We start from the raw sequence: 26,593 nt of genomic DNA, 5'->3' as shown, positions 1-26,593 counted from the left end.
CAATCAAATTAAAAAAAAAAAAAAATTTTTTTTCATACTGTTATGTGTATAATATTTATACACTTGCAAAACTTATCAACCTAAAATCCTCTTTTTTTGTTTTTATTATTTGATTTAATCCATCTTTTATAACAAACTTCCACCCACAAAAATAAATTCAATGAATTTGAAAATTTATTTGGTTAGTTCCCCAATCCTCTTTCGGATTTGTTGATCGGTCATAATTTCCAGGCGCATGGACTTGATGGTTAAGGAAGTCGTAAACCAGTGGTTGTAAAAACCATCCTAAACCGTAAGGTTCAGTAATTTTCCTGCACATAATCACGGGATGTCATGTGACACACGTAGGGAAATTATCAGAAGTGCTAGGCAAGTTCAGTCCTACGTCTAGAGTTGCCAACTAAAAAAAGTTTCAATAAAGGACATAGATTACCGTCATCATTTATTTTGTAACTTGCAGGAAAGAACAATATAAAACAATGAAATAAAAATTATATAAAAGCTAAAAAGGTATAATAAAACAATCTTCACGCGTTTTTCATTTAATGTTTATTTAACATTGACCCAAACAATGTTAATAAAATTGTTATTTCTTTGGCTATTTGAGCCGGACCAAAGCGAAATTAAAAAAAATATTTGAAAGCTTGCAAATACATGAATGGAGGCAATTTTTGAAAAACGGAACAATATTAAACACAGTACTATACCCGTAGTAGTATATATTTTCGCTATAACTATCGGGCCAAACGACGTTGGAAAGAATAAAGGACAATTAGCTAAAAATGACAAGGACCGAAAAGCTTAATTAAAGGATTGTCCTTTGAAATAAAGGACGGTTGGCAACCCTACCTACGCTCTGCACATAACTTAGCTATCTATCCAGCGATATAACTTTGGACCCAAAATGGCGGGTGTGACGTCACACAAGCGCTTATAACGTTACCAATGGTTGTCCTCACTTGTGTTATAGTCACTTTGTTAGAAACTTATCAACGCTAGCGATCTCTCTTTTGTCGGTATCGTTACGACAAAAAAAAAACTGGAAAAATAGCTTGCTCGATTCCGGATGATTGTCTGCGCGACCTTCCGTATGGAATGGAGGGCCGTATTAGGTCACTGCGACTTCGCAGTGATGTAATTTGCAGATGACGTAGTCAGTGGGGATTGGGAATGACAAAAAGTGTTGAGCCAATCCAACAAGATGTACCTGTGGGCGTATACTTCGATTTTTGCATAGCTCAATCTTTCGATAGACAATAGTGATGAAGTAAACAACTGATTGAAATTTTACGTGTGGTATGTAAACATTTAGGCATAAAGTGCATTGAAGCGCAAGAAAGCTTACGTCTATCGCCTTTAGTTTATCTTAAAATTTAGTTTGACTTTACCAGGTATTGCGAAATGAGCGGAAAAGGGAGTTTTTGGAAGTATGGCTTTGTACACACAACAATGAATAGTGAAGTTGTTCTCCAATGCGTTTTATGCCAAAAATCTGAGCAATGACGTTTTGAGACCAACTCTCTAACAGCGCCATCGTAAATCAAAGCACCATGTCCATCACAAAAGCTTTTTTTGTAGCAAAATGGTTTGGCGTGAGGTTTGTGAAATTTTCCAAATGGAGAGACGGCTAAAAGAGTTTGAGGAAAACTGCTCTAAAGATACATAGTCTATATTATAGACTCCATAGTATAGACTCTATACTGATATATGAGTTAAAACACACCATGCTTGTATCGATAATAATTTATAATCAATCAAACAATTTGCGTCAGCCGCCACATGACCAGAGTTCTCGAGTCGAATGCCACTGTAAAATAAATTTCTTTGGTAAATTGCAATATTTATCGGCTTTCCTCCCCCCTGGGATAAATATATAAATCCTGCCCTAACTTATTTTACGGGTTGTTAAGTTTTATTTTTCTTAATCATCATACAGTCATACCACAACAGCCATGAATAAAACAAAGATTGAGCTGGACGAAAACAACAATGAAACACCACCACTAAATAAAAACAGAAAGAACTTGAGCTACAATGTTTCACATTCGAAGCCTGGAGAAACACAATTATGCCATAAACATGTAAAACGAGTCCAAAGTGAATGGACATATTTTCCTGCAGAGGTTTTGGTTAAAATATTTGATTGTCTACTGAAGCTGGATTGAGGATTGTTACCCTGCTTTCTAAGACTATCTGAGGAACGTGATATGTGTACCAGGTTCGGGTTAGGCCATAATTTTATTTCAATTTTTCTTATTTTAGTTCTATTACGAGTTCTGGTACTAGACAAATGACCTTCGTAGTGTTTGTACCTGGCATAACCCTAACCTGGTACGCACTACTTTCCGGTGTCCGCCATCTTTGTTCACATACTTCGGGAGTACCCGTTGGACTAACAAGTGTAGTTCACGTATCTCAAAAATATTTGCAAATGCTATTCCAGACCTCAACCTGACGATGCAACCTAAATATTTATATTATTGATATCCTGTTACCCTCTCAGTGGGTTGCCCACCCTTGGTGTAGGACGATCCCCGAAATGAGCGGCAAAATCGCAAGCACCATTGGTATCTTTCTTCTTAGATTGTTACGCAGAGCAAGATAAACCGTCAATCCAATCACATTCCTAATGTTGTGCATCCGGTTCCAAGCTTGAAAACACATATTTCCCCTAACGCCTATCTTATGACTGAATTTAGACTCAAGTGATACTGGATATACATTTATTCTCATTGGTAGTTGTCAACACACTGATATATACAATTATCGTGAAAGAAACAAATTAAGAAAATGATAAAAAAATCCCAATCATTGAAAAATTTTATTGAAGTGAACACTTCAAATATGCCTATTGAGACCTTTGTCTGTTAAAATCTATTCCACGGAGGAATGGCATGGACAAAAAGTTCATGACATTGGGCCTTATTGGGGATGTGAAAATTGAAGCTATAGCTTGGGAGATGAGCATTTATATAAATCAGCTAATATAAGTTTGAATTATGCTCCAAGTCCTCTTCCATAAATTTTGTAAACACGGATAACAGGCTTAAATCAGGTAATTTCTGTTTGAGATTAATATGATGTTGTTGTGTTGAAATCTGCCTTCAATAGTCTGCAGTACTCATCCGGCAATTGGTACATTTGCCACTGAAAGTGTGATAAAGTAAAATTATATTAAAATGTTTTTTTCAGACATCAAAATTATAAACCTTTCCACAGGTGCTATTTTAAATGAGTTGTTTAATACAACGCTTCTGCAATATCAAAAATAATGAAAGATTCTGGACGTCATCTAAAGGTTTATTTATTCATGTATTTCAGATGCTTTGATAGGTTTGATATAGGATAATTTAAAGATTCGATATTGTTTATTCAAAATGGATATTCAAATACGAAACTCAAGCAATCATTTATATATCATTTGATTTTGTTTAAACCTGCCACATTATTATTACCTGGAATTCCTGGATTTGATACATATTGCAATATTTGTCTGCAATTGATTCTTCGTCCACGTCTATCATAGAATTGGGGAAAACATCCACCACAGCTGCTCATACGACATAGTATGTTGGGGTTGTAGTATTGACTGGCATGGTAGTAAGATATATGGTGGCCGTTTGTAATGCATCTGTAGTTTGCACATTGCTGTTGATTACAGTTTGGCACGACATAACCACGTGGACATTGACCTGGATTAAATAAACAAAATCGAGGTTAAATAATATCAATAAAATACTTTTTTTTATTATGTTCAATATTTAACAATACGGGAAATCGTATTCAAATAATATTACATTGTCTTGAACTTTCAAGAGTCGTATTTAAAAAATCCGACATGGTCTTGGAATTCTTAAAAAGTTTGTGAGGAATAGGAAATCTAAAAACACAAAATAAAGCACACGAAGATTATAGATTTCTATCTCACATATTTTGTACTACATACTTGGAACCAAGTTAGCTATGAGTAATAGAAAATATCAAGAGTTTCCGCAGACACTATAGCTTTCTAATTTGCATACTATATTCTACTAAGTTCAGAGCCATGCGCAACCAGAAGTTTCAGGTTATAACGCTGTTCTGTAACACCGTGAAAATCGGGTTTTAATCATATTATAAATATTAAGTATAAACTTACAATTTTCGGTAACCTCTTGATTAAAATCGTAAAAGTGAGCTCGGCAACCATTGCATGATGTTCTACACTGTGCATTGAGATTTGCTGGACATCGTGCAGTCCCACAGGCGTTTCTCAAGCAGTTTGTAGGGCATTGCTTTCTGCCTAATCCACCAAGTACTATCCATAGAAGCGCTTCTGTAATAAAATTTTAGCTAACTTTACAATTTTACTAAGTTTATTATCACGACTCAATGAAATTATATTAAAAATGAAATGAGATCATTTGTTTGAATCTGAGAACTCGCTTAGTAAATAAAATTATTTAACAAATACAAAAATATTCATATTGAGATATCACCTTTGTGAAATAAGTTGCCACTGATATGAATTTTAAGAAAAAATGGGATAATATGAAGACCCCACCCACAAAGCTACCCCCCCCCCCCCCCCCCCTGCACCAACATACACACAAACGGCTACATCGTTAGATTTATCGTGCGAATATTGCCGAAGAAGAATGAATTACAAGGATAAGTTTTATCATAAGAAGATATCACCCCCCACCCCAAATACACACACAAAGCTGTACCGTAAAAGGTTTTTTTGATATGGAGATACGCTCTCATTAACTCTCCCTACACACACACACACACACGTAGCTAGATCGTAAAGTTAAGTTTAACATATGGAAATCCCATACAAGCCCTCAACGACCACACAAGGCATATTGAGATATCCACTACGAAACGCTATGCTAGATCGTAGGATTAAGGTTAAACATACTACTAGCCCGCCCCTCTCCCCGCTCCGATAATTGGATGTTGCATTAAAACATAAATAAACACAAAGTTATTTTCAAATGGTTCTATTACAAATTTGAACTTTCAAGAGAACGCATTTGGAAATATTCTCACCTCTAGAAATTGTTCGTTTCGGTAAATCCCAACAAATAGAAGTTCCACATTTTGTAGGACAACAAAGCTTCTTGTCGTCATCGCAATCAGCATTAACTGCACAGTTGCTGTCAGGACATGAAGTGTGTTTGTGGGCATCAGGACATTTAGGATCATATTCTGAAAAAAAAGTTGAACCATAAATCTTGGTATTGTATGTTATAATCATATCATGGTGCCATGCTTCAGTGGTGAAACATTATTTATTTAATATTTAAAATTTTTGTTCAAAACAATGACTCGACACAACTACCATATAATCCAGATAATCTATCTAGAGTTTTCTCCAGTTAATCTATCTAGAGTTTTCAATTTACAGTTCCGGTCGCTCACAGGTCTGTTTCCTGATCCGGACAGGTAGTTAAACATTCGTGAGCGACTCATTACCTACTTGTTTAAAATACTGATAAGTTCTAATAGCATTTCTTAACGGGCTTCAGTTTAAACCATGAGTTAATTTCAAAATTGATCTGACTTTAAATTGTTTGAGAATTATAATATCAATAATTGAAGAAATTTACCTTTGCAAGTAGGTGGTTCTTCCGACCATTCTCCTGTCCTAAGACAAATTACTTTCTTTGCTCCCCATCTTTGCAATCCAGATTTGCAGTAGAAACTATTAAAAAAGTAAATGTTGTTATTTTGCTAATGTTTTTATAAGATTTTTTTTTTAAATCAATTCAAATAAAGAATTTGCATAAGCATTACCATAGGTATAAAGTATGAGATGGACATTAACATCTCGTCTTAGTGCAAAGGTTCTAAGTCATTCTACGAAAAACATGACGTCATATTACACTTTGAAGCCGTGCATTCGTCACAGCCAGCATCTATATGTAACGTATTAGATTGATTGATTGTTTTCTTTAGAATCTTACTTTTTTTTCGAGGTAATGCAATGCGGTTTAAATTATTGCTATTTCACATTCCTGAATATATTTTATCAAGTTGAAGAAAGGCATTAGATGGTGCTTTGTTGAACATTTGATCTGATTTGCCTCAGGCAAAGATTTGAACTTATAACATAGATCGTAGGTCGCGATTACAATTGACATGTAATGCTTTCATGTTTGTACGAGGTCACATACAAGGTTAAAATGAAATATAACAAGCGATAACGGCTTGTTTGTCAACCGGTTATAACTAATACGCGTTATCAAATCATCAATAAAACATGTGTATAAGACAGTAGAAGCATCATTCAGATAAAATATTCAATCAACACACCTGCAGTAGCTTGCATAGTTGTATCCATCCGTGCAATCCATTGTTCCTTGTTCCGCCGGAAAATCTATTGGTTCGCAAATAACGTCTGAAATACAAATGAATAATTAACGAAATATGATGTGAACGTAAAAAAGTCCAACAAGTGTTACAACTTTGAACGGTCACTATGACATAGCATTAATGTAACACACTAAAAATGTTCATAGTTCATAACTTAAAAAAAAGGAAAATTTGCCCCAAACGATTTCAACAAAATACGTTCACGATATTCAGTTTGAAAGTCTCTCAATTTCCCTAATAACTACGCGGTGGCTTTCGACTGTTCATTGGTAAAAAATGAACAAACATAAAAAATTAGCAATGTTTCAAATCTTCCAATCAACACTTTACATTCTCACCTTCACAGGTTGGTTGTATTCCTGACCATGTCCTGTCGTCATTGCAGATTATTTTTCTTGGTCCTTTGAGTTGTTTGTGAGACTCACAGACGAAGCTGAAAAAAAATTATTGTTAAAAATTATTCTATATCAGCTGGTTAATTAGAATTTTAAAGATAGTTGGCGGGAAACTCCACTCACTTGCATTCATCCTGATATTCATTCCCAGTACAATGCATAAGTCCTGGCTGTCCATCGAAACTGAGCTCTGGGCACACAGCAACTGAGAAAAAGAACATAGTAATATCTTCTTTATCATAAGTGAAAATTTATGGAAAAAAATTGTGTCAGTTGGACTGTTGCAAAATACTTTTCTGAGTAAAGTAATAGAGAAGTGAGATATCACACCACAGATAAGTCACTTTATAGTTAAAAAAAAGTGTGTGTACCAATATGTAGTATATTATGGTTGTTCGCCGACTTTACATCAAGTTGTGTAAAGGATGTGTAAATTACATACGTTTACAAGTTGGCACTTCTCCATCCCAGTCAAGATTATCTTGACACGTCAGTGTAATGACGCTGCTTTCGTCGTCAAAGACAAAACCAGGTTTGCAAGATATACTGGAAGAAAGGAAATATATATAAGTAAAGTTTTAATCCAATATTTTGCAAACTTATACATGCAGCGTATAAACCGAATCATGAGTCTTCTTACCTAGTATATTTTGAATGGACTTTGATGGATATTTATGAATATTTGCGAATTCAATTGATTAATTACGCATTCTGTACAGACCAATATAATTAAGGTACCTATACATGGCCTCAATTTTTAAACTAGATTCCAGACTTTGTATTACTCAGATTCGTGAATAAATAATTCATAACATCTGTCTGTTAGAGGCACGCGATATCTCACGAAAGCGAGATTGAATCTGCTCCAGAATTTGCAAGTGCATTCATCATATCTCGGACCAGAAGCCTATTGATTTTGGATGAATTATGTTGTATAATTATCGAGTTATTACTTATCGATTTTAATCGGTAATTATGTTGATAGGTATTTGTCTGTTTGTCTGTCTGTCTGTTAGAGGCACGCGATATCTCACGAAAGCGAGATTGAATCTGCTTCAGATTTTGCATGTGCATTCATCAAATCTCGGACCAGAAGCCTATTGATTTCGGATGAATTATGTTGTATAATTAGCGAGGTATTATTTAATTAGTGATGGGCACAAGGTGTCACTATGGAGTAAGAGCGCTGTTTTGGAAATCCCCTAACTTTGAATCGATAAGTCTTGGGTCTCTGACCGATATTCTCGTTAATTAATTAGTGATGAAAAGATCTGGATTCTTGCAAATCGAGAGAACGATTTTTGCAAAGCGAGAGATTTTTGATTCGCGTTGGGTGTGCGTGTGTGTGCGATGCGCAAGTTTTCACGCTAGTGAGTCAGAGCGAAGAATACACACCGCTAGATTGTATCTCGTGAATAATCTTTAAGCATTGTCCATATCCCTCTTGTAACTTTGACGTCGTCGCGATGCGCAAGTGTCCTTCGAGAAATTTTCCACGCTATTGAGACAGAGCGAAGGATACACGCCGCGAGATCTGTTTTGGGGGATCCCCTGACTTTCGATCGATAAGTCTTCGGTCTCCGACCGATATTCTCGTTTGTTTGTTTGTTACTTATCGATCTTTAGATCTTTATCTCGTTACTTATAATTACTCCTTAAGCAATGTCCATGTCCCTCATAACATTTGTCACTGACACGACTTTTTAACATTCTCATTCTCATACTTACGTGCAACTAAGCGAGTCTTCGGGACAGGTACGCGTTTGGGTTTCCATGTTTATTTGAAGAGGAGTGCAACTGAGTTCTGTAAACGGAAGAGAATCAGTATTAAATGCGATTGGACAGATTGAATAATTGTGTCCAAGGTATAGTAACAGAAAGAAATCGTTATATATTACTTGATTACTATAGTATTGTATTGCACAATTCAATAGAATATGCCGGTGAAACCTTGGTACTTTGTTCACACACAACATGAACAGAAAGGCACACGCACTAATACAGTTGAGTGCAAAGATCGATTATTTAGACTCGAACATTATAAATTCCCCATGGAACTTTTTACGTGAGCCAGACAAAATTTCCAAAATATTAGAGATAACAGTTCTCCAAGCGACAGTTGCATTTTTGAGTACTTAATATTCATAAATGATTGGTCCAATAATTAAAGAAATTGTAATTTTTTTCGCAAAATTACCCATTAGGGAACCACAATCTATTGGTAGATTTTGTAAAGTTTAGTTTAATATGCATGAAGCTTCAAGCTTGCTTTTTAACGAAATATTGACCTAAATTAATAGAATCTTCGTTCATTTATTCATTACATATATTTGAAAGTTGAGCCAAAGCATAATAATGTGAGCGCACTTTTAATTGTAAGGCTGACGATTGCATAAATGTAAAAACCATAAGCAAATAAAAAGGGCACGAATATCACAAGCGCAAACTTAAACTGCAAGAACGATTTTTTTACAATTTCAATTAATCAATTTTGTTTTCATTTGTTTGATTCATGTAACATAAATGTCAACAACTTACGTTCAGTTTCGCATATAACACCCTCACATGTCCATATGGAGCTAACTATCCCAAGGCCTTCATCAGGGTCCACTGGAGGATTCGCAATACGCATCGCTACGTCGGTGTATATTTCTTGTTCTGCTGGCGCGATCGACCACACCGAATCCGGCAAGTATGAGATCGACCCATCGTGATTTTGCAACACTTTATTCTATTATGAAAATGATATTTATTATTCTATGACAATAAACTTCTGTTTTCATGTATTTTTACCAAAGAATTGCCTGTACCATTATTTTCTCCTTACGTAAATCTGCATGCGGAATCATTATGATTAAAATATTCTGTTATATAACATTATAAATGTTGAATCCATTTTGTTCCCTTCAAAACGAATAAATTTTTTCTATATCACTTTTCGTTTGCATAATCATATAAATATGTCAATACTCATCTATATAGAAAAACAAAATGTCATTTATAGAGTTCCAGATCGCTATTTTCAAATGAAGGAGAAAAGATTAATATTTCTTACACTTGGATCGTATTTCATTCCTAGATGCACTATTAGGGTATCCCCGGGTCTATTTTCACGTCCATAACTTAAAAGTTGGTTAAAGTGCTGTATATCGTATATGTTGGCCGGTGAAGTATCAAATTCATTGCACTTCGCTTCTCCCTGTGCATTTGTGAATTCCAAAGTGAGATCAATTATGACCCAAAAACATCTCCGATCATAAATGAATCCGCCCTTTTCGCGACAGATGTGCTGGTTTTCTGCAAATAAAAATACGTTCATTTCAATGCTACAATCAATTTCTCTGATAACGCCCTAGTTGGTCTTCGTGAATTGATTATGTTATATGTGCAAGTTCCGGGTCAAAAACCATTGCGTAATTCGTGTTTCAAATTTAAAAAAGCTGGCTTTCCTGAAACATCGCGTCGGCCTACATAATAATAGGAATATTCGACATTTCAATTCAGAACAAAAAGTTATCGGCTATCTTGATTACAGTAATTGATTCGAAATTTACGAGAAAATAAAAAAAAACGAATAAGTACAAATACATGGAAAGATAAAATTGAATTATTTCTATTTTTATCCAGGAATCGTGTGATTAGTGCTGACTATGACAGAAGTACTTTAGTAGAAGCAATTGGTTTTTGTATTAAACTCGTTTGTATTAAACGAGTTTTTCACAACAGAAAGAAGAAAAATACCAACAACAACATAATAACAAAACAATCTATATGTGCATTTTGTGTCCAATAAATGACTCTAGTTCTGACATGGGCGCACGTTGGGAAATTCAATCTGGCCCTCCTGATGCTGCCAAGGAATTTGTTGAGATTGTGATTAAATTTGAATTTGGCACGATTTTTATTGTTTTCTATTTTTTGCATTTGTTACACTCTAGATATTGTTAATAAAATGTAACTTAAAACGTTACACTTACCTGGCTCGCCAGTTTATATTTAAATATGTTTATCTAATAAAAATCTTATGACAATTTTTGAATATACTTATAAATTGTCAGAAAAACTTACAAATTATAAATGCGCTTTAGTTAAATTATAAGATGCAACACTTACCTTCTGCTGTGGAGCAGATAAATCTCATAAACAACACAAAAAGTACGTTACTGCGTAACATGGTGTGGTGCGGAATTACAGCAAGAAAATAATGATATTTTTGACCAACGCCTTGTTTTACTGTTTTTTCTCCCGCAAACTTACCCGGCGGCACTTTGTACCAATGAGATTATATCTAAATTAATGTTCGCGTGATGTCTCCGTCCAATCGGAATTCATTATTTATTTATATTACGTACCACTAAGGTACGTACTACCTTTACTAAGGTCATAACTAGTTTCTCCTGAATTTTATTTTAAATATGTCAAATACTTCCTTCGTTTTAACCAGTTCTTTTTAATTATTTCTGGTAATTTCTTTCGAAACCTTTTAAGCTGCTTAACCATTACAGGTAATTCAAATATTCACTTAGATACAATTTACACGGGTTTATATAACCACGAATGAGCGGATAGTAGGATATCGAGGAAATTTTTCATTCATTTCTATGAGTGTGTCCCCGACCTTTGACCCGAGAAAAAATCTTCTTATACTTTACTGTTGCAATTCTTTTTTATACTTATTTTGTTAGTGTTTTGGAGAGCGGGCCTTTACAAACTGGTTTGCATGTTTAATTCCATTTTTATTGATTATACAAAACATACAAACACGCCAGCTTACAGGTACAAATAGCTAAATCCAGCCTAGTCTCGCGCAGCGTTTGCGAGTCTGGTTTTCGCGACTAAACTAAAGTTCATCGGAAGACATAATGGCAATTAGAATATTGCATTTGAACAAATTTTTGAAAATACATCAGAGAACTGAAAAATAACACGCAAAACCGCGATAACGAGTAATTTTTACAACCGCAAAAATTAGAATGGTTACGTCATCGTTTCATTCTTTGCTGATTGTTACGGAAATAAACGAGGAAATCGATGCTTGGGGAAACAACCAATGAAAGCCATGGAATTGATTTTTCTTTGTCTCTCTTGGATGAATATATTTTACATTAGAGATAAATTAAAAGTTTCGAATTCAAAATTTTAAGAACAGGAACAGGTTGAGTCGGACTGACTAACAATAACAACGGGTTTCCTCATTTAGGACAACGTATGTTTGTCACCACTTAAGCTGCATTACCATGACACGCTTCAAATAAATCAAATACATAACTTTTGGAACGCCAATTTCAACGCTACTGTCAGCTGCATGGGTACACGGTTAACCCTTCTCTGGGGTTGTCTGACGTCCAAAACAAGAACGGATTCGCTGATACTACGGTATTCCAAGAACGGATTCGCGAACCCCGTGTATCTATCCATCGCTTGTCATAAAATTTCAATCTATTCAGACTAATCTCTGTCTGAACGTGAAGGAACGTTGACCGGAGACCGTTATGTTTTCAGAAATGTGAAATATTTCCTCTACCATGCGCGGTGGTGGGTTGGTGAAATTGTAAATGAGAATAAAATGTAAAAGCATTTCCCAGTGTCGCTGTGGCGTGTTATTACTACGTCAAGTGTAGTATTGAATTTGCAAATTCCGCAAATACAATTATGAAATTGCCGGTAACTATTTTTTGCTATGATAATGGTTGTGGTATTGTTTTGTTGGAAAACAAGAAAACGATCAAATCGAAATGAATTGCCCATAATTAGTACTTAACCTTCTACCAGATGCGATAACACTCAAGTTAAAGGTTGTTTTTTTATAAATTTTTTTGGACATAGGGTCACATATGTACATTTATATTGGATACTCGCACATGTGCGTCATCTCGCGGAAGAGCTCTCCAACATACGCTTTTAAAATGCCATGAATGACGTTTTAGGCCTTAGGGCCTTATGGTTTACGATCATGAAAAAATTTGGAAGAGCCTATACAAAATGGCCCCAGGAAACTAGGCTAGATTGGGTTTTAATTCAATATAAGAATGAATGGAATATCACAGTTATATATACCGGTGTGGGACTACGGAAAGCAGTGATGTTACTATGTTTACGACATAACGGCACAGTCGAACTGTTCCCCGAGCTTATTTTCACATATGAATTTCATCAAATCGTCTCAATCCTTTAATCGCATTAAAAAACATATTGAAAGTTGTGGCACGCAGGCTAAGCCTGTGTTTTTTATGTTCAATTTTATGTTGATTCCTGTTTGAGAATAAACTTCTCTAAGTTTGGTTTCGTTTATCTGTGATAAAATTGGGAATTACTTAGGCGATACACGGAATTCCAAGTTCGAACTGCTGCCACAAAATTCACTGTAATTGCAGATACAGGGAAATTCTATCACGCATTTTACACGGCATCCGTGTCAGGTATACATGCAAGTTCTGCACTTTCTACAGGGAAAAGCAGGTCCGTTTCACTTGAAATTAAGGTGAAATCAACTTGGAAATTCAGATAAATATTACTGGGAATTCCCTGCAATTTGGGATGTAAAAACGGGATTGTCCTGTAATTTTTATAATGCAATTTGAGTAATTTTTAGCGGAAAATACCGTAAGAATTGTTGTCATGGAATTCCATGTAAAAATTATTCAAAGTGTACGTTTCTTCTTCCAGCAGTTACATTGAAAAAAATATAGTATTTTCTTTTTATTTTGTTAGTGCGATACGAGTGCGGAATAAAATATTTCGAGTTATTTCCAGCTAATGTCATAACGAACAGGTGGGAGTAGATGATGCATGAGGAATGGCAACTTGTACACGTTACAAGTTAACACGCGCCAGATTTCATACCAGACCAAGAATAATATGCGAATGTCGTCTTACTTTAGCTCCAATGCCCACGTTTGATCGAGATTCAGAGTCGACCAATTATTGCTCGTCAATGCCACTGTGACGTGTAACGGCACTTTTTGGGTTGTTTACGACTTGCTGCCCCTATTCTGATCGACAATTATTACATTCGATGCTTTTCGAAGCCTATATGCAGTGATAATTAGGGCGAACGTTATATATAAGTCAAGTGAAGTGTCGAATTTGCAAATTCCGTGAATACAATTGTGATTGCCGGTAACTATTTTAGCCAGGATAATGGCTATCGAACTGTTTTGTCGAAAAATACCACAAGAAAAAGATAAAATTAAACTTAAAATTAAACTCCGAGTTGTGTGATTCTGGATTGAGGATACAAACTTGGGGTTTGAAAGACCGCGTTATTGAACTGTTAAAAAATATCTAGTGTGCAGTTGCTGTCGTCCAGGTAACAAAGAACGGCTGTTACACCGGTAACTATTTTAGCTATGATAATGGTTTTGGTATTGTTTTGCTGGGAAATAACACAAGAAAACGATCAAATTTGAATTAAATGCCTTTAATTAGTACTTAACCCTCTACCACAGGGGTCACCAAACTACGGCCCGCCGGCCGGATCCGGCCCGCGTCGTCATCTTATCCGGCCCGCAATAACACACAAAAGTGGCCAAATATTTTTCCAAGAAAAATTTTCTCGACCATCGTCTTCCTTGTTTATTTCGTAACATCGGCCAATCAGCAAGATGCAAAAAAATGACGTAATAATGGGCCTTTTCGCATCCGCTCAGACACTTTCGTCACCCTGACAGATTTTCAGTCGTGGTTGTAAAAAATACTTCGTTTTTGCGATTCTGAATGCTATTCGTTAGTTTCTGGTTGTGTTTGAGAAATTTGAGTATGAATCGAATAAGTCAATCATCATTTGCCTCTTTAGGAGTTGTAGTTTTAATAGTAGTAATGAAAAATTAGTCTAAGAAATAGCTGTGACAAAATAGGCTAAAATTTTCTACCGGGAGGCAACGTTTTCTGCGAAAGATGCACTCGCCGAAACTGTTTACGTCTTCGTGCTAAAATGAACGTCGAATGTGCACACTAATTTTTGTACTGCTTAAATGCGGATATTCATGTAGGTAAGTTACAAAAAAAAAATAAAGTTCATCCGATTTGAATGAAAACTGCGCCAGTGGATAGATCGGAGTGAAAATAAGAAAACGATATCCAGTTTATAAAAACTTTTTTGATAAGAACTGTTATAAATATGAAAAAAAAACATATCAATCACTAATCTTTCAATCTGCGTCACATCTATGGAATATTGAGACTATTTCAGGATTTTATTCTGGCAACGGTCTTGACACCGCCGAAAGTTCGTTGCAAATAAACGCTGGAGTTGTGCATGATTTTGACAGTGGTTCATTATGGGTAAAATTGAACGATGTTCTGATTGTACAAACTGCATAAAAATTGGTAAGTATCATGTATCAAATTGGGAAAGAAATACACACGTCCACATAAATTTTATTGGTGTCCATAGACAATATCATTAATTTGCACCACGTATAACGTGAGCGAAATTTTAAAAGCTCCTAATGTTGGGAAATTTATGCGCTAATGAATAAAAATCAAATACCAGATAATAGTTGTTTATTTTATCTAAATTATGTCGAAATTTCATGGAATTCCATGCTACAGCAGGCAGTCCGTAGTCGTGCAACGTTTTTATAACAGCTAAACTCAGGATTGTCGTCTATATATATATAGAAATCTTGTGTATTTGTTTTCCTAGGATGTTCTCGATCTATATTCTGCGATATATATAGAATTTAATATTCAAGTCTTCAGAAATGTAGAATATATATTGTTGAATAAATTGAATGGATTTCCCAATTTTTGTGAATTTATTGTATTGCATTGACAAAAATATTTGTCCGGCCCGTTTCAACACAGTTTGAGTCATACCCGGCCCGCATTCAAAAAAGTTTGGTGACCCCTGCTCTACCAGATGCGATTAACACACAAGTTCAAGGTTGTTTTTTACAAATTTTTGACATAAGGTCCCCAATGTAAATTTACCTAAGTGATTCAGGCGAGAAATATATTTGTGTTAGTGTGCAGCAAGATTCTTGAATCACTTAGGATAGTTGTCATTACTCTTGCTACAGCATCCTTGCAATATATGATTACGGATCCGCCGGCACAAAATCATAGAAAAAGGATAAGTAGTTAGTCCCGCAGCCAAATCATCAGCAAATGTAAATTCATATTGGATACTCGCGCATGAGCGTCATCTCGCGGAAATGCACTTTAGCATACGCCTTTAAAAAGCCATGAGTGACGTTTTTGGGTCTTATGATTGACGATAATGAAAAAATTCAAAAGAGGCCATACAAAATGGCTCCAGGAAACTGGGCTAAACTGGGTTTTAATTCAATGTAACAATGAATGAAATACCATAGTCATATCTACCGGTGTGGGACTACGGAAAGCAGTGCTGTTACTATGTCTATGACATGAACCCTGAAAACATTTTCACATATGAATTTCATCAAATGGCCTCAGTCCTGATACAATTACTGCATGTGTATGAAAGCGCAAATCTACACAATAATAATCCAGTATTGTAAGGCTCGCAGATAAATTGTAACCTCAGTTTTTCATCAATGCAGATATTGGTGATGTCTATGGCCTACATATTTTTTATCGTGATGGGAATATATGTGTGGCTCATTCACTGAAAAAACTTTGCCATCTTTGCCACGTTTGTGTGTTGATATTTCATTGTCAAGTTTATTTCTTCTAGATTTTTGTGACTTTAGGCAAACCCATGCATTCGATGAAACAAAAGCTTAACGGATTCAGATTCGGAAAGATTCTATTCGAAGATTTTTGATTCGAGATTCGATTCGAAAAAAATATATCTAGAAGTCAAGTAATTGTAACAAATATATATCCTTCGCCTCGTAATACATGCGGTACGGTTTCTGAGACAATCGTCGACATAACGCCACTCGTTGAAAAGCCGACTTTTTCAACGGATATGTTATGATTTTTCTGTTGATAAAATATTCAATACATGAATAATACGGGCATATTTAAAAATGTGTGGGAAAGTGACCGATCATATCTTGTTTTGATCCATATCATTGCAAATGATGCCAATTTAGGCTGTCCCTGGAACTCTTACTCCGCTCCATCGCGATGCTGCCTCTCGATTATTTTTAATTAATGAAGATATTACCGTTAGAAAAATTCCCAAGTCTGCGATAAGATCTCATAGAGTAAAATTCATTTCCAGTCGATGGTTTTTTAAAACACCAAAGGTGTACCGCATGCACAAGGAATATAGGAGATTGGCAATGTCTAAAAAAGCATTTTTAATCTATCGCGGGTTATCCTAACACAAAACGCATGGTGTTTTACGTTAATAGTTTTGAGTATTTTATAATTCCGTTTTCAATCGAGAAATTTTGTGTTGCGGATTCACTCCTTTATTCTATCTTTGGCATTTCGTCGCTGATGAGTATAAAACAAAAGAGCCGTGCTCAAATATGTGGACACGGAGGCAAAACTAAATATTTTATCATCAACTCCCCGAAAATGAGAAGCCGAACAACTCAGCTACACTACACGGACAACTCGACCAAATCTCAGAAACAACTCTGCATACAGCGTAGCTTTTAAAGGTCCTGTTACGATGATCCATTCTTCGAGATTCAGTTTTAACGTGAATTCAAATATCAACTTATCCGAGTCACTTCTGTATTACCAGATCAGGTCCCACATTCCACCGCTTCCCATAAAAAAACTTCCCACTTCTGCTAATTACCAGGTCCAACGACGTTCGCTGAGCACGGAATCGGCTGGTATGCGTCCGCGGAACCGCCACACGGTAGCAAAATTCAATCTTTAATCACTGAAAATTCAGAGCAAAACTAATTTTTGAGTACGGGTTGAACCTTAAGCCTTTCATTCATGACTTTTTTGCTTACAAAGAAAAAATTATTTTTGTATTGAAATGGGGTATTTACGATGTCAATAGCATATATATTGAAATGATGACGTATTGATGACGTCATCATCGAGTTCTGTAACGTTGTTCGAAACAACGTCATGAAAGAAAGGTGATTAGTGAATTTCTTAAAATCCTCATTACTGCAATAAAACTACTAATATTGAACACTATCATTGATCAACTTTACAACGAAATTGACTATATGTTCTCTGAGTCTCGAAAAAAACTCACTTTTCCAGTTTATGTAAAAACATTTCAAACCAATTTTTTCTCTTTTTCGATCATAAATGTTTGCTAAACTTGTCCACATAGCGAAAAAAATCCGCTTCTACTAATTTTTTTATTGATATGAAATGTCCAAATATCGCTAGATTGAGATCTATTGGATAGTCTGGAGAAAATGGGGACATTGATAACGATTTTATACAATTGATTCTCCTAACGATTACCCGCACTATCACGTAGTTCAAAATCGATGCATGGACGACAGCATATCAAAAAATATACACATTCGATGTTTGCTAAACTCTCCGAACATCGTCCATGTAAATATTTTCAGATACTGATCTTCACTGTGGCACATAAATGTATTTGTGTTAAACTTGGCTCATATGTTAAACCATTGGATATACGCGCTAATATACGAATCCTCTATTCGGTTGCCTAGCAGATTTATCATAATTTCATGAACGTTTGTTAGCAATTCGAGCTGGGCATTTTCAAATACCTAGTGGTTTTAGAATTAAATCGAATATTTTTCTAATCAAATCTCGATTACTTGAAAGATTGGTAATTGAATGCGACTTTTTTATTGAATTGCCGAAAACATACACTTCATCATTCAGCCAGTTAGTTTTGTGTTCACACAGAATAAGAAATCTGTTTCATCAATAAATCACTCGCAAGGACCGACGTAGATCTTTAGTGAACAAAAAAAGATGGCGGCGATTCCAAATTTTCGTCTGTCCGATTACAAACATTTACTATTCGATTTGAAATGCCAACCCTATTCACATTTCACAATGCTAAAAATTAAGTGCATAACAAGGTTTATTACCGCCATAATATATATTTTTATTTTTCCAACTCATACTTTGCTTTCAAGCATAAACGCCAAGAGTTTTATGCAATTCCACCCACTCCACATTTTGTCAAACTTTCAAACTAAGTCCGACTTTTCGCTCTAAATACAACTTGAAGTGTTCTGCAAGATGAGACATTAAATTATCATCAAAAACAACTTTGAAATATCGGATTGGGAAAGGGCCATTTCTGAAGTTGCGTGTAACATATAACCAGGGGCAGGGTGGGGGCAGCCGCCCAGGAAAGCACGATTTATAGGTGAGTTTGTTGCTTAGTTAGATGATTGAAATAATAATATTACAAATATTTCACTCTTAATTGATTTTTGATTGATTCACACTCGTGTATAACAACATCTATAATTTGTTTTACCCTCTTATTATTTTTGAAGTTAGGTATGAGGGGCATTACAATGAGAAACTCGCCCGGGTGGCAAAAAAGTTTGACACGTCCCTGCATGTAACGCAGGTGTTTCTTCCTGGCGCATTCGAATACCAGGGTGTATTTTAATATAATGCTTCCAATACTTGTGCAAGATACAAGACCCTTTTAGTGATTTTCAGCAAATGACGCAAATGTTCTACAAAATTTAAAAATAGTTTAAAAATATTTTTTTGATTCTAATCATTATGTGCCTAAATGCATGTAGGCCAGGTGTTAGGGTGCAATTCAGTTGTCTAAATTAACTGCTGTAGGCAATCCACTATGTATTGTACGACCTCTTAGCAGCATAAGGAAAATAAAATACTTCCCCAAAATTACCAAAGCAATGCAAACCAAACGATTCCAGCATTGTTCCAGAACCATAACTACCAACCACGGCCATATTTTTTTTTTTCATCAATAATTAGGTTTTCGTACTAAATTTTGTCTTCAAACATGACCAATTTTCTATCTGAATTGTAAAAACTTTAAAACTACTTGTTTCTGAACTTGCCAAGACAATCTTAAACTAGCGAGGGTCACAAAACGTGCGTGTTACATGTTGTAGTCAGCGAACGAGCAGTTTGATAAGTTAGTGGGTATGTGGGCAAGCAAATCACAACAAATGTATTAGTTGTTGAGAAACAACAAAACTAACGAAAGGTTTAATTTGACACATAGAGAAATTGGTTCTCCCGAAGTATGCGCACCAAGATGTTGCATAACCTGAACTCTAACCTGGTACACAACCTGAGTTCAGGTTGTGCGCCATCTTAGTGCGCATACTTCAGAAGATCCGAGAAATTTTTATTGAGGGTAGGGTAAAAAAAACAAGGTATAAATTGTGTTTTATTAGGTGCCAGATATTATAAATACAAATGTAAACTTCGTAATGAAAGGCCTCAATTTTGTCAATTTTCATATATGATAAAAAAAATATTATTAACTGTGAAAAAACTATTGCAACTGAAAATGATAAACTGTAAGGAGAAGTGGAAAACTATTATAAGCTCGTTTTTTTGAAGTGAAATTGTATTTGTGGCCTAGAGTCTTTATAAATGTGATGTTTTTATCAATAAAAAGAGAAAAAATACATATATTGAAGCATAAGCATAACGGTTTTCACAACGATAAAATTCTATGTCCAAGAACAACAACAACAACATAACAAGAGAGCTGTGCTCAAATATATCAACACGTCACAAAGTGTCGCTAATTTTTAATCTGACATATAAAAAACGAATCTCTTGTAGTCCACAGAAATTTTTGAAATAAGTAAAAGTAATAGCCTTCTGGCAAAAAAAAATTAATCTTCACCCACTGAAAATTTCAAAGCAATCGGTCCAGTATTCGTAAAGAAAAGCGATTTCATCACGACGAAAGAGAAGAATACTAATAACAAGAACAACAACATAATATTGAAACGATCGTTATGTACACTGACGTGTCCAATATCAAAACGTCCATCACCGTGTTTCCCCGAAAATAAAACCGGGTCTTATTTCAATTTTCCTTCGAAAAATACCACCAGGGCTTATTTTCGAGGGATGTCTTATATTTTCATTTAAAAAAACAAAAATACATAGTAGAGAATAACGAAATTTTTAAATATTTAAAATATGAAAACCGATAACCGTTTACTTATAAATACAACGTTTTCCTCTCTCAAGCGTTTTGGATTAATCATTTAAAACGTGTAGGATACATTTCTTGATATCGACTAGGTCAAAAAAATCGCGGTATTGGCTAGGTCTTAGTTTAAGGGGAGAGCTTGTATTATAATCATTTATAAAATTCAGGCTAGGTCTTATTTTCGGGGAAACACGGTATGTGTCCAATAACTCATTTTTCTGATAGGTGTCATGGTTCCGTGCGAGAACAAAAAAGTAATTATCATCGTCTTCGCGGCACAAAACATCTGTTGAAGAGAATTTCTGATTTAGGGAAAATAAACACCGAAATAAAGATGTTTACCACCTAAATAACACGTCACGCTGACGAAAATAATCGGCGATTTCAGCAAAATGCAATCCAAACGTCTTAGCGATTTTATTTTTCTGGGGTCAAGGGTCGGGAATACGTCCATGCATAATAACTGTCAATAAATTAGCGATGACAATTTATTGCACTTCTTCATTTTGTAAACTGTATTTTAAACCTAGTGGTTGTCCGAAGGTATTGGTAGTGAATTTTGAAAACGTTAGGCAAGCCAAGCAGCGATATGCAACACCATACTGTGAAAATTATTGAAATTGTATTATCGGTACATCATTTTCATAAGAAGATGGTGTATGGACTACCGGTATAGGTCAGAGGTGGTGAATAGGAAAAACCCAATACAAAAGCGTGGTTTTTTCCATATTCCCTGTGTAATTTTTGTATTTTTATTCCATTTTTCATGCTAACTAAAATAAACTGATTATCTGTAAATTAAAATTATATATAACTGCTGAGTGGATTACATGTAGAATAACTCAACTTCTTTGGACATATACCGTAGGCTATGGATTATATTACCTTAAATTAATGATATAATGGTAAGGGTATGAATTTTGTATTTATTTGGATTTTACTCTACTACTGTACTATTGATATATATTGCGGGGATGGGATTTATTTAAATTGATAAAACAAAAACATGGAAACAAAAACTATGTAGCCTACCGTATTTAAAATGATTCGATTCCAAAATATTAATACAAAAATTCTGTTTGGCATTGGAATTTATTTGGCAAAAAAAAAAAAGTCTGTAATCGCTGTGTATTTTCACTACGCAGTAAATGGATTTTTGCGTAGCTCAATACAGCAATAGACAATAGTGATGAAGTAAACCAGGGGTGTGCAACCTTTTTCGCAGACGGGCCAATTATCAATAATCGGGTAATACAGCGGGCCGCACCTTCATTTAACACAGGCTTTCTATTAGTTGCAGGCCCAAAATCGAGTCTTTTTGTTGTTGATCTCATGTCATCATTGGGGGTCCTTGCAGAAATGATGAGTTTAAACGCATGAATTTCTTAAAACTGTAATTCAAATATCTTGTCATATCCGAATACTTTTACCCAAATTTGCTTAAATAGAAGTGCCAGCAATTCGATATGACACCCATTTTAGAAAAAAGTGAGTTACAAAAAAGTGCCATATTTGAAACCTTTTGAAATGTGGAAAGTTATCTTGGTTGAGATGTTTTCAGTAAAATACGCCAAGATTCATTTCCAAATAATTTGCTGTCAAACCCTATTCTGGGTTAGATTTAGACAAAAACAATTAATAAGCTGTAACCAAAACTCATTTAGTTTCTGTATTTTTTAATATTAATTTTTTTAAATGCTCTCCAGTTGTCTCCGCGGGCCGCACAATTTTCCCTTGCGGGCCGCATTTGGCCCACGGGCCGCACTTTGCACACTCCTGAAGTAAACAATTGATTGGAATTTTACGTGTGTTATGTAAACGTTTAGGCAGAAAGTACATTGAAGCGCAAGAAAGCATACGTTTATCACCTTTAGTTTTGCTTAAAATTTAGTTTGAAGTTGTACTCCAATGCGTTTTATGCTAAAAACTCTTGAATGCCTCTGTAAAAAAATTTTCTTCGGTGAATTGCCAATTTATTGGATTTCCGCTCCCCCCAGCCCCTGAGATAAATGTTTAAATCCTGTCCTAACTGATTACTTATCGATCTTAAGATCTGTATGGTATTTGTCTGTATGTATGTCTGTCTGTCTGTGTGTCTGTTAGATGAACGCGATATCTCACGAACGCGTGGTTGAATCTGTTCCAAATTTTGCATGTGCATGCATCTTACCTACCAGAAGCCTATAGATTTTGGGTTAATTATGTCGTATAATTAGCGAGTTATTAACTAATTACCGATCTAAGATCGATAAGTCTTCGGTCTCCGATCGATATTCTCGTTTTACGGGTTATTAGGTTTTATTTTTCCTACCTATCATACTACCACAACAGTCATGAATAAAACAAAGATCCAGCTAGATGAAAACAACAATGAAATGCCACCACTGAAAAAAAGACGAAAGAACTTGAGGGAGATTGTATCACAGCCTGAGACTGGAGAAACACAATTATGTCATAAACATGTAAAACAAGTCCAAAGTGAATGGGCATATTTGCCTGCAGAAGTTTTGGCACAAATATTTGAATATCTAGTAAAGCAGGATACAGGAATGTTACCCTGCCTTCTAAGATTATCTAAGGTTTGCAGACATTGGAGAAATACTGCTAATATACCATTTTTATGGTCAGATTTACATTTCGCTCCATATTTGGTGAAAAGTCAACAAGCATTCAAAAAGAACATAAAGTCATTTGAATTAATGGCAGAAGCTCACTTTAGTTCTGTGGAAAGTTTAACATGCAGTGGGTTTACCATGATTGCTCCAGTTCTTATAAAAACAGTTTTGAATTATGCAAGAAAGATACTAATACTTTCAATTCAAAGATGTGGTTCAATCTCAACAAAGAATTGCCTACAAACTGTAGCAGATCGACATTCGTCATCGCTCCAACAACTTTGTATATCTCACACATCAATTCCTACATCTGATATCAGAAAAATTTTGTCAGGTCTTGCGATTTTTTTGTTTTTGTATGTTTTTTTATCATACATATATACTAATAAGATGGCATGGCGCATCGCGCTAAGCGTTAGGGATACCTTTACACTCGCCACCACATCTCTGATTACCATGCATGGATTTCAGGACTTGTAGGTTCAAATTCACAGGGGGAAACTTTATGTGCGAGAGGATTGCTAGGCTCCTCGCCACCACAGGGGGTAGTTCACATGACTACTGGTCGGTTACAGGTTCATCCATCATCAAGTCCATGCATCCATAAACAAAATAACTGTCTAACTAATTCCATACCCGACATGAACTCGTAACCGGACGAGAGGCTGTGTGTCGCCATGTGATTGGACCGTCTTATCTTATTTTAAATATGTAAATCAGCTCAGATATCCTGTTTAATTTCCACATATTTCGCCTGTATTTGAACCATCTTCGTGTAACTCCATTATTAAAGGTTTTTGATTAAATCAATTTTTCTAGGAGCTGGCGAACAACTAACACATCTTGAATTATTCAATCCCGAATTTCCACGTGATATACAAATTTCGCTCATCCACTTGAGGAATCTTAACATTCTTAAAATTGAATGTGGACGATCTTTCAACATATCCAATATAAAAAGTTTAAAACATTTGAGGGTGCTACACTTAACGAACATGCATTTGGATACCAGAGGCTGTCTGGAAGTTGAATTTCCAGAGCTAGAAGATTTGGATTTATCCATTAATGAATATTGTACTGCTAACGAACCAGATAATCAAATGCTTGCTTTAATGATGTCAAAAAGTCGCAATATAAGGAACGTCAATTTGAGTAATCGTAGAATGGATGTCGCCTGCTTGATCCCCTCTCTGGAGAACTGTCTTAAAATCGAAGTTCTTGACATATCAGGATTCTATGGATCAAGTCTATCTGCTCTATTGCTTCATCTGAGTGGATCCTTAAAAGAAATTCATCTCGATTATTATGATAATTTGAATGCACGACTATGTTCCTGTGCAGATATTCTGTATTGGCAATCAATTTCTATTCTTTCCATGTGCCATACCAACATCTCAGGAATGGTTTTAGAAATGCTGACCTGTTTTTCAAACATCCAAGAATTTAATTTGGATGTTTGTCGTTATCTTCCAAGAGGTTGCAGAAGAAGATGGAAGAAAAAAGAAATGCCCTTGTTAAAAGCACGACTGCTTGATGCAAATGCATCAGAGACTTTAGCATCTTGATTTTAAATGCAAGTCCTTGTTCGGGCTGTCAATATGGCTGTCTTCCTCACATTTTCTACACCTCACTCAAGTCTTTAGACCAGTGTTTTGCAGACAAAAAAATGGATGGCAACTTATCTACAAAATCTGAAAAAGGCTTCCAGAGTAATGGCCTGCAAAGGTTATTCATTTTCTAAGCATTGCTTTGCATATTGAGGCAGGAACAATTCACGTTTGTGTGGAGAGACTGTAGGACATTTCATAAACTCGATTTGGCAAGACAGAAAAACACAATAGGGTATTAACAATGGCTTAAGTTCATCCAAAGTAATGAGGATCTTGAAATATCTAGGCCTCTTGTATTGCTGTTTCTATTTCAATAGATATGTCATGAGATGTACACCAGATTCTAACACATGCTATTTTACACCAATCATGATTATTGCAAGATGTGACAAAGTGGTAAATTTTAAATCCTTAGTAATCATTGGATAGTATTTATCAATCCTGCCACTGCATCTCAACTACCTTGATTTATTTATGAACATGATATTAGAATTTAGGCATTTTTGTGAGTGTCCAGTATTACTTATAATGAGATTACTCACATCTTTTTACCAATGTTCATTTATTATTTATACTTTATTTTTATATTTAACTTATACCAATGTAAAGGTATTTACTTTATTTTGTATCAATCAAAACAGAGGCGTCCAGCTACCGATTGTTATCGCAATGGGGCAAAACTTTAAATTTTAGTGATGCGATGGCGGCCATCGAAAAACTTGTTAGTTTTTACCAACTCGAAGTTCAGCTTCCAAGTGCTGCTCATCTGCAAGATGATTCCCGGGTGCGATCTTTTTATGACTGATTTTACAGAATCGTGTTATTTTTGACCCAATCCAAATTTGATCCACAATGCTATTGTAACTAGTACCTGGGCGTTTTTTTGTACAATAGCGCCGTTTGTTTTGATGAACCTCTAGCTTGTATACCAATTACCAAGTCTTTATTATTAAGAGCCACATAAATAGGTTTCGCAGGCTAGACAGTGGCTTGAGGGTTTTATTTTGCCGTCTCCCGTGTCAGAACTTGACCTCAAACTTGTTCCTCATACAATCTTCAGCAAATGCTTTTTCAAGTTTGGAAATATTAGTGCCAACTGCCAATATATATTTTCTTCAAAAATCATCTTTCGTCTGTTTTTAGCAATCCACTGTGTGAAGTGTTTTCTCCATGATTAATTCCTTTTCTTCTATCAAATTGTTTCTCTTTTCCACAGGTTTAGTAGTACTTTATAACTTCTAGTGTGGTAAACGTTGCCTTAAAAATATTGGATATAAATAATTGTATTGCATCATGTGAAGTAAAGATGGGAGGTTACAGAAACTGTTGATTGGTATGAACTAACCTTTGGTTTCACCACATTATCATAGGGATATCAAGCAGATTCGCCACAAAAACAAATATCTTTCACGCTGTTTCATTTACTGAGTCAGGTCCTGATGCCTGCGTGGGTTTGCTGGTTCGAATCCTGTTGGAGATAATTATGTGCGAGAGGATTGCTGGACTCCTCGCTGACGTAGGGTGGTTCATGTAACCGCTTATCGGTTACAGCTTTCTCCACCTCCAAATCTCGTCATCTGGAACAAATAACAGGCTAAGTGA

General features: G+C 35.4%; 2 protein-coding genes across 2 annotated transcripts; one reads left to right on the top strand and one right to left on the bottom strand.

Annotated features, from left to right (window-relative positions):
- Window positions 1-2,709: 2,709 nt before the first annotated feature.
- On the bottom strand, window positions 2,710-10,992 carry LOC144425723 (uncharacterized). The gene is made up of 13 exons (XM_078115264.1): window positions 10,869-10,992; window positions 9,811-10,052; window positions 9,294-9,486; window positions 8,484-8,559; window positions 7,198-7,301; window positions 6,879-6,960; window positions 6,699-6,793; window positions 6,301-6,385; window positions 5,595-5,689; window positions 5,035-5,193; window positions 4,139-4,315; window positions 3,456-3,692; window positions 2,710-3,147 (listed from the first exon to the last, which is right to left on the bottom strand). Exons 1-13 carry the CDS (start codon window positions 10,927-10,929, stop codon window positions 3,122-3,124), a joined length of 1,632 nt encoding a protein of 543 aa, XP_077971390.1. The 5' UTR covers window positions 10,930-10,992; the 3' UTR covers window positions 2,710-3,121.
- A 10,593-nt stretch (window positions 10,993-21,585) lies between these two features.
- On the top strand, window positions 21,586-26,207 carry LOC120346477 (F-box/LRR-repeat protein 6-like). Its single transcript, XM_039416228.2, has 2 exons — window positions 21,586-23,715; window positions 24,201-26,207. Exons 1-2 carry the CDS (start codon window positions 23,100-23,102, stop codon window positions 24,944-24,946), a joined length of 1,362 nt encoding a protein of 453 aa, XP_039272162.2. The 5' UTR covers window positions 21,586-23,099; the 3' UTR covers window positions 24,947-26,207.
- The last annotated feature ends 386 nt before the right edge of the window (window positions 26,208-26,593 follow it).

Source organism: Styela clava, chromosome 8, assembly GCF_964204865.1.
Source record: "Styela clava chromosome 8, kaStyClav1.hap1.2, whole genome shotgun sequence".
Taxonomy (NCBI): Eukaryota; Metazoa; Chordata; class Ascidiacea; order Stolidobranchia; family Styelidae; genus Styela; species Styela clava.
This window is presented reverse-complemented; position numbering and strand designations above follow the sequence as displayed.

Bases quoted from the DNA above. Each gene is read 5' to 3' on its own strand.
- LOC144425723 (XM_078115264.1), bottom strand. From the start codon at position 10,929: ATGTTACGCAGTAACGTACTTTTTGTGTTGTTTATGAGATTTATCTGC. The intron at 5,194-5,594 runs GTAAATTTCTTC...CTTTTTTTTCAG, and splicing joins AGAACCACCTACTTGCAAAG to AATATGATCCTAAATGTCCT. The intron at 3,148-3,455 runs GTAATAATAATG...TCACACTTTCAG, and splicing joins ATCAAATCCAGGAATTCCAG to TGGCAAATGTACCAATTGCC.
- LOC120346477 (XM_039416228.2), top strand. From the start codon at position 23,100: ATGAATAAAACAAAGATCCAGCTAGATGAAAACAACAATGAAATGCCA. The intron at 23,716-24,200 runs GTCTTGCGATTT...CAATTTTTCTAG, and splicing joins TATCAGAAAAATTTTGTCAG to GAGCTGGCGAACAACTAACA.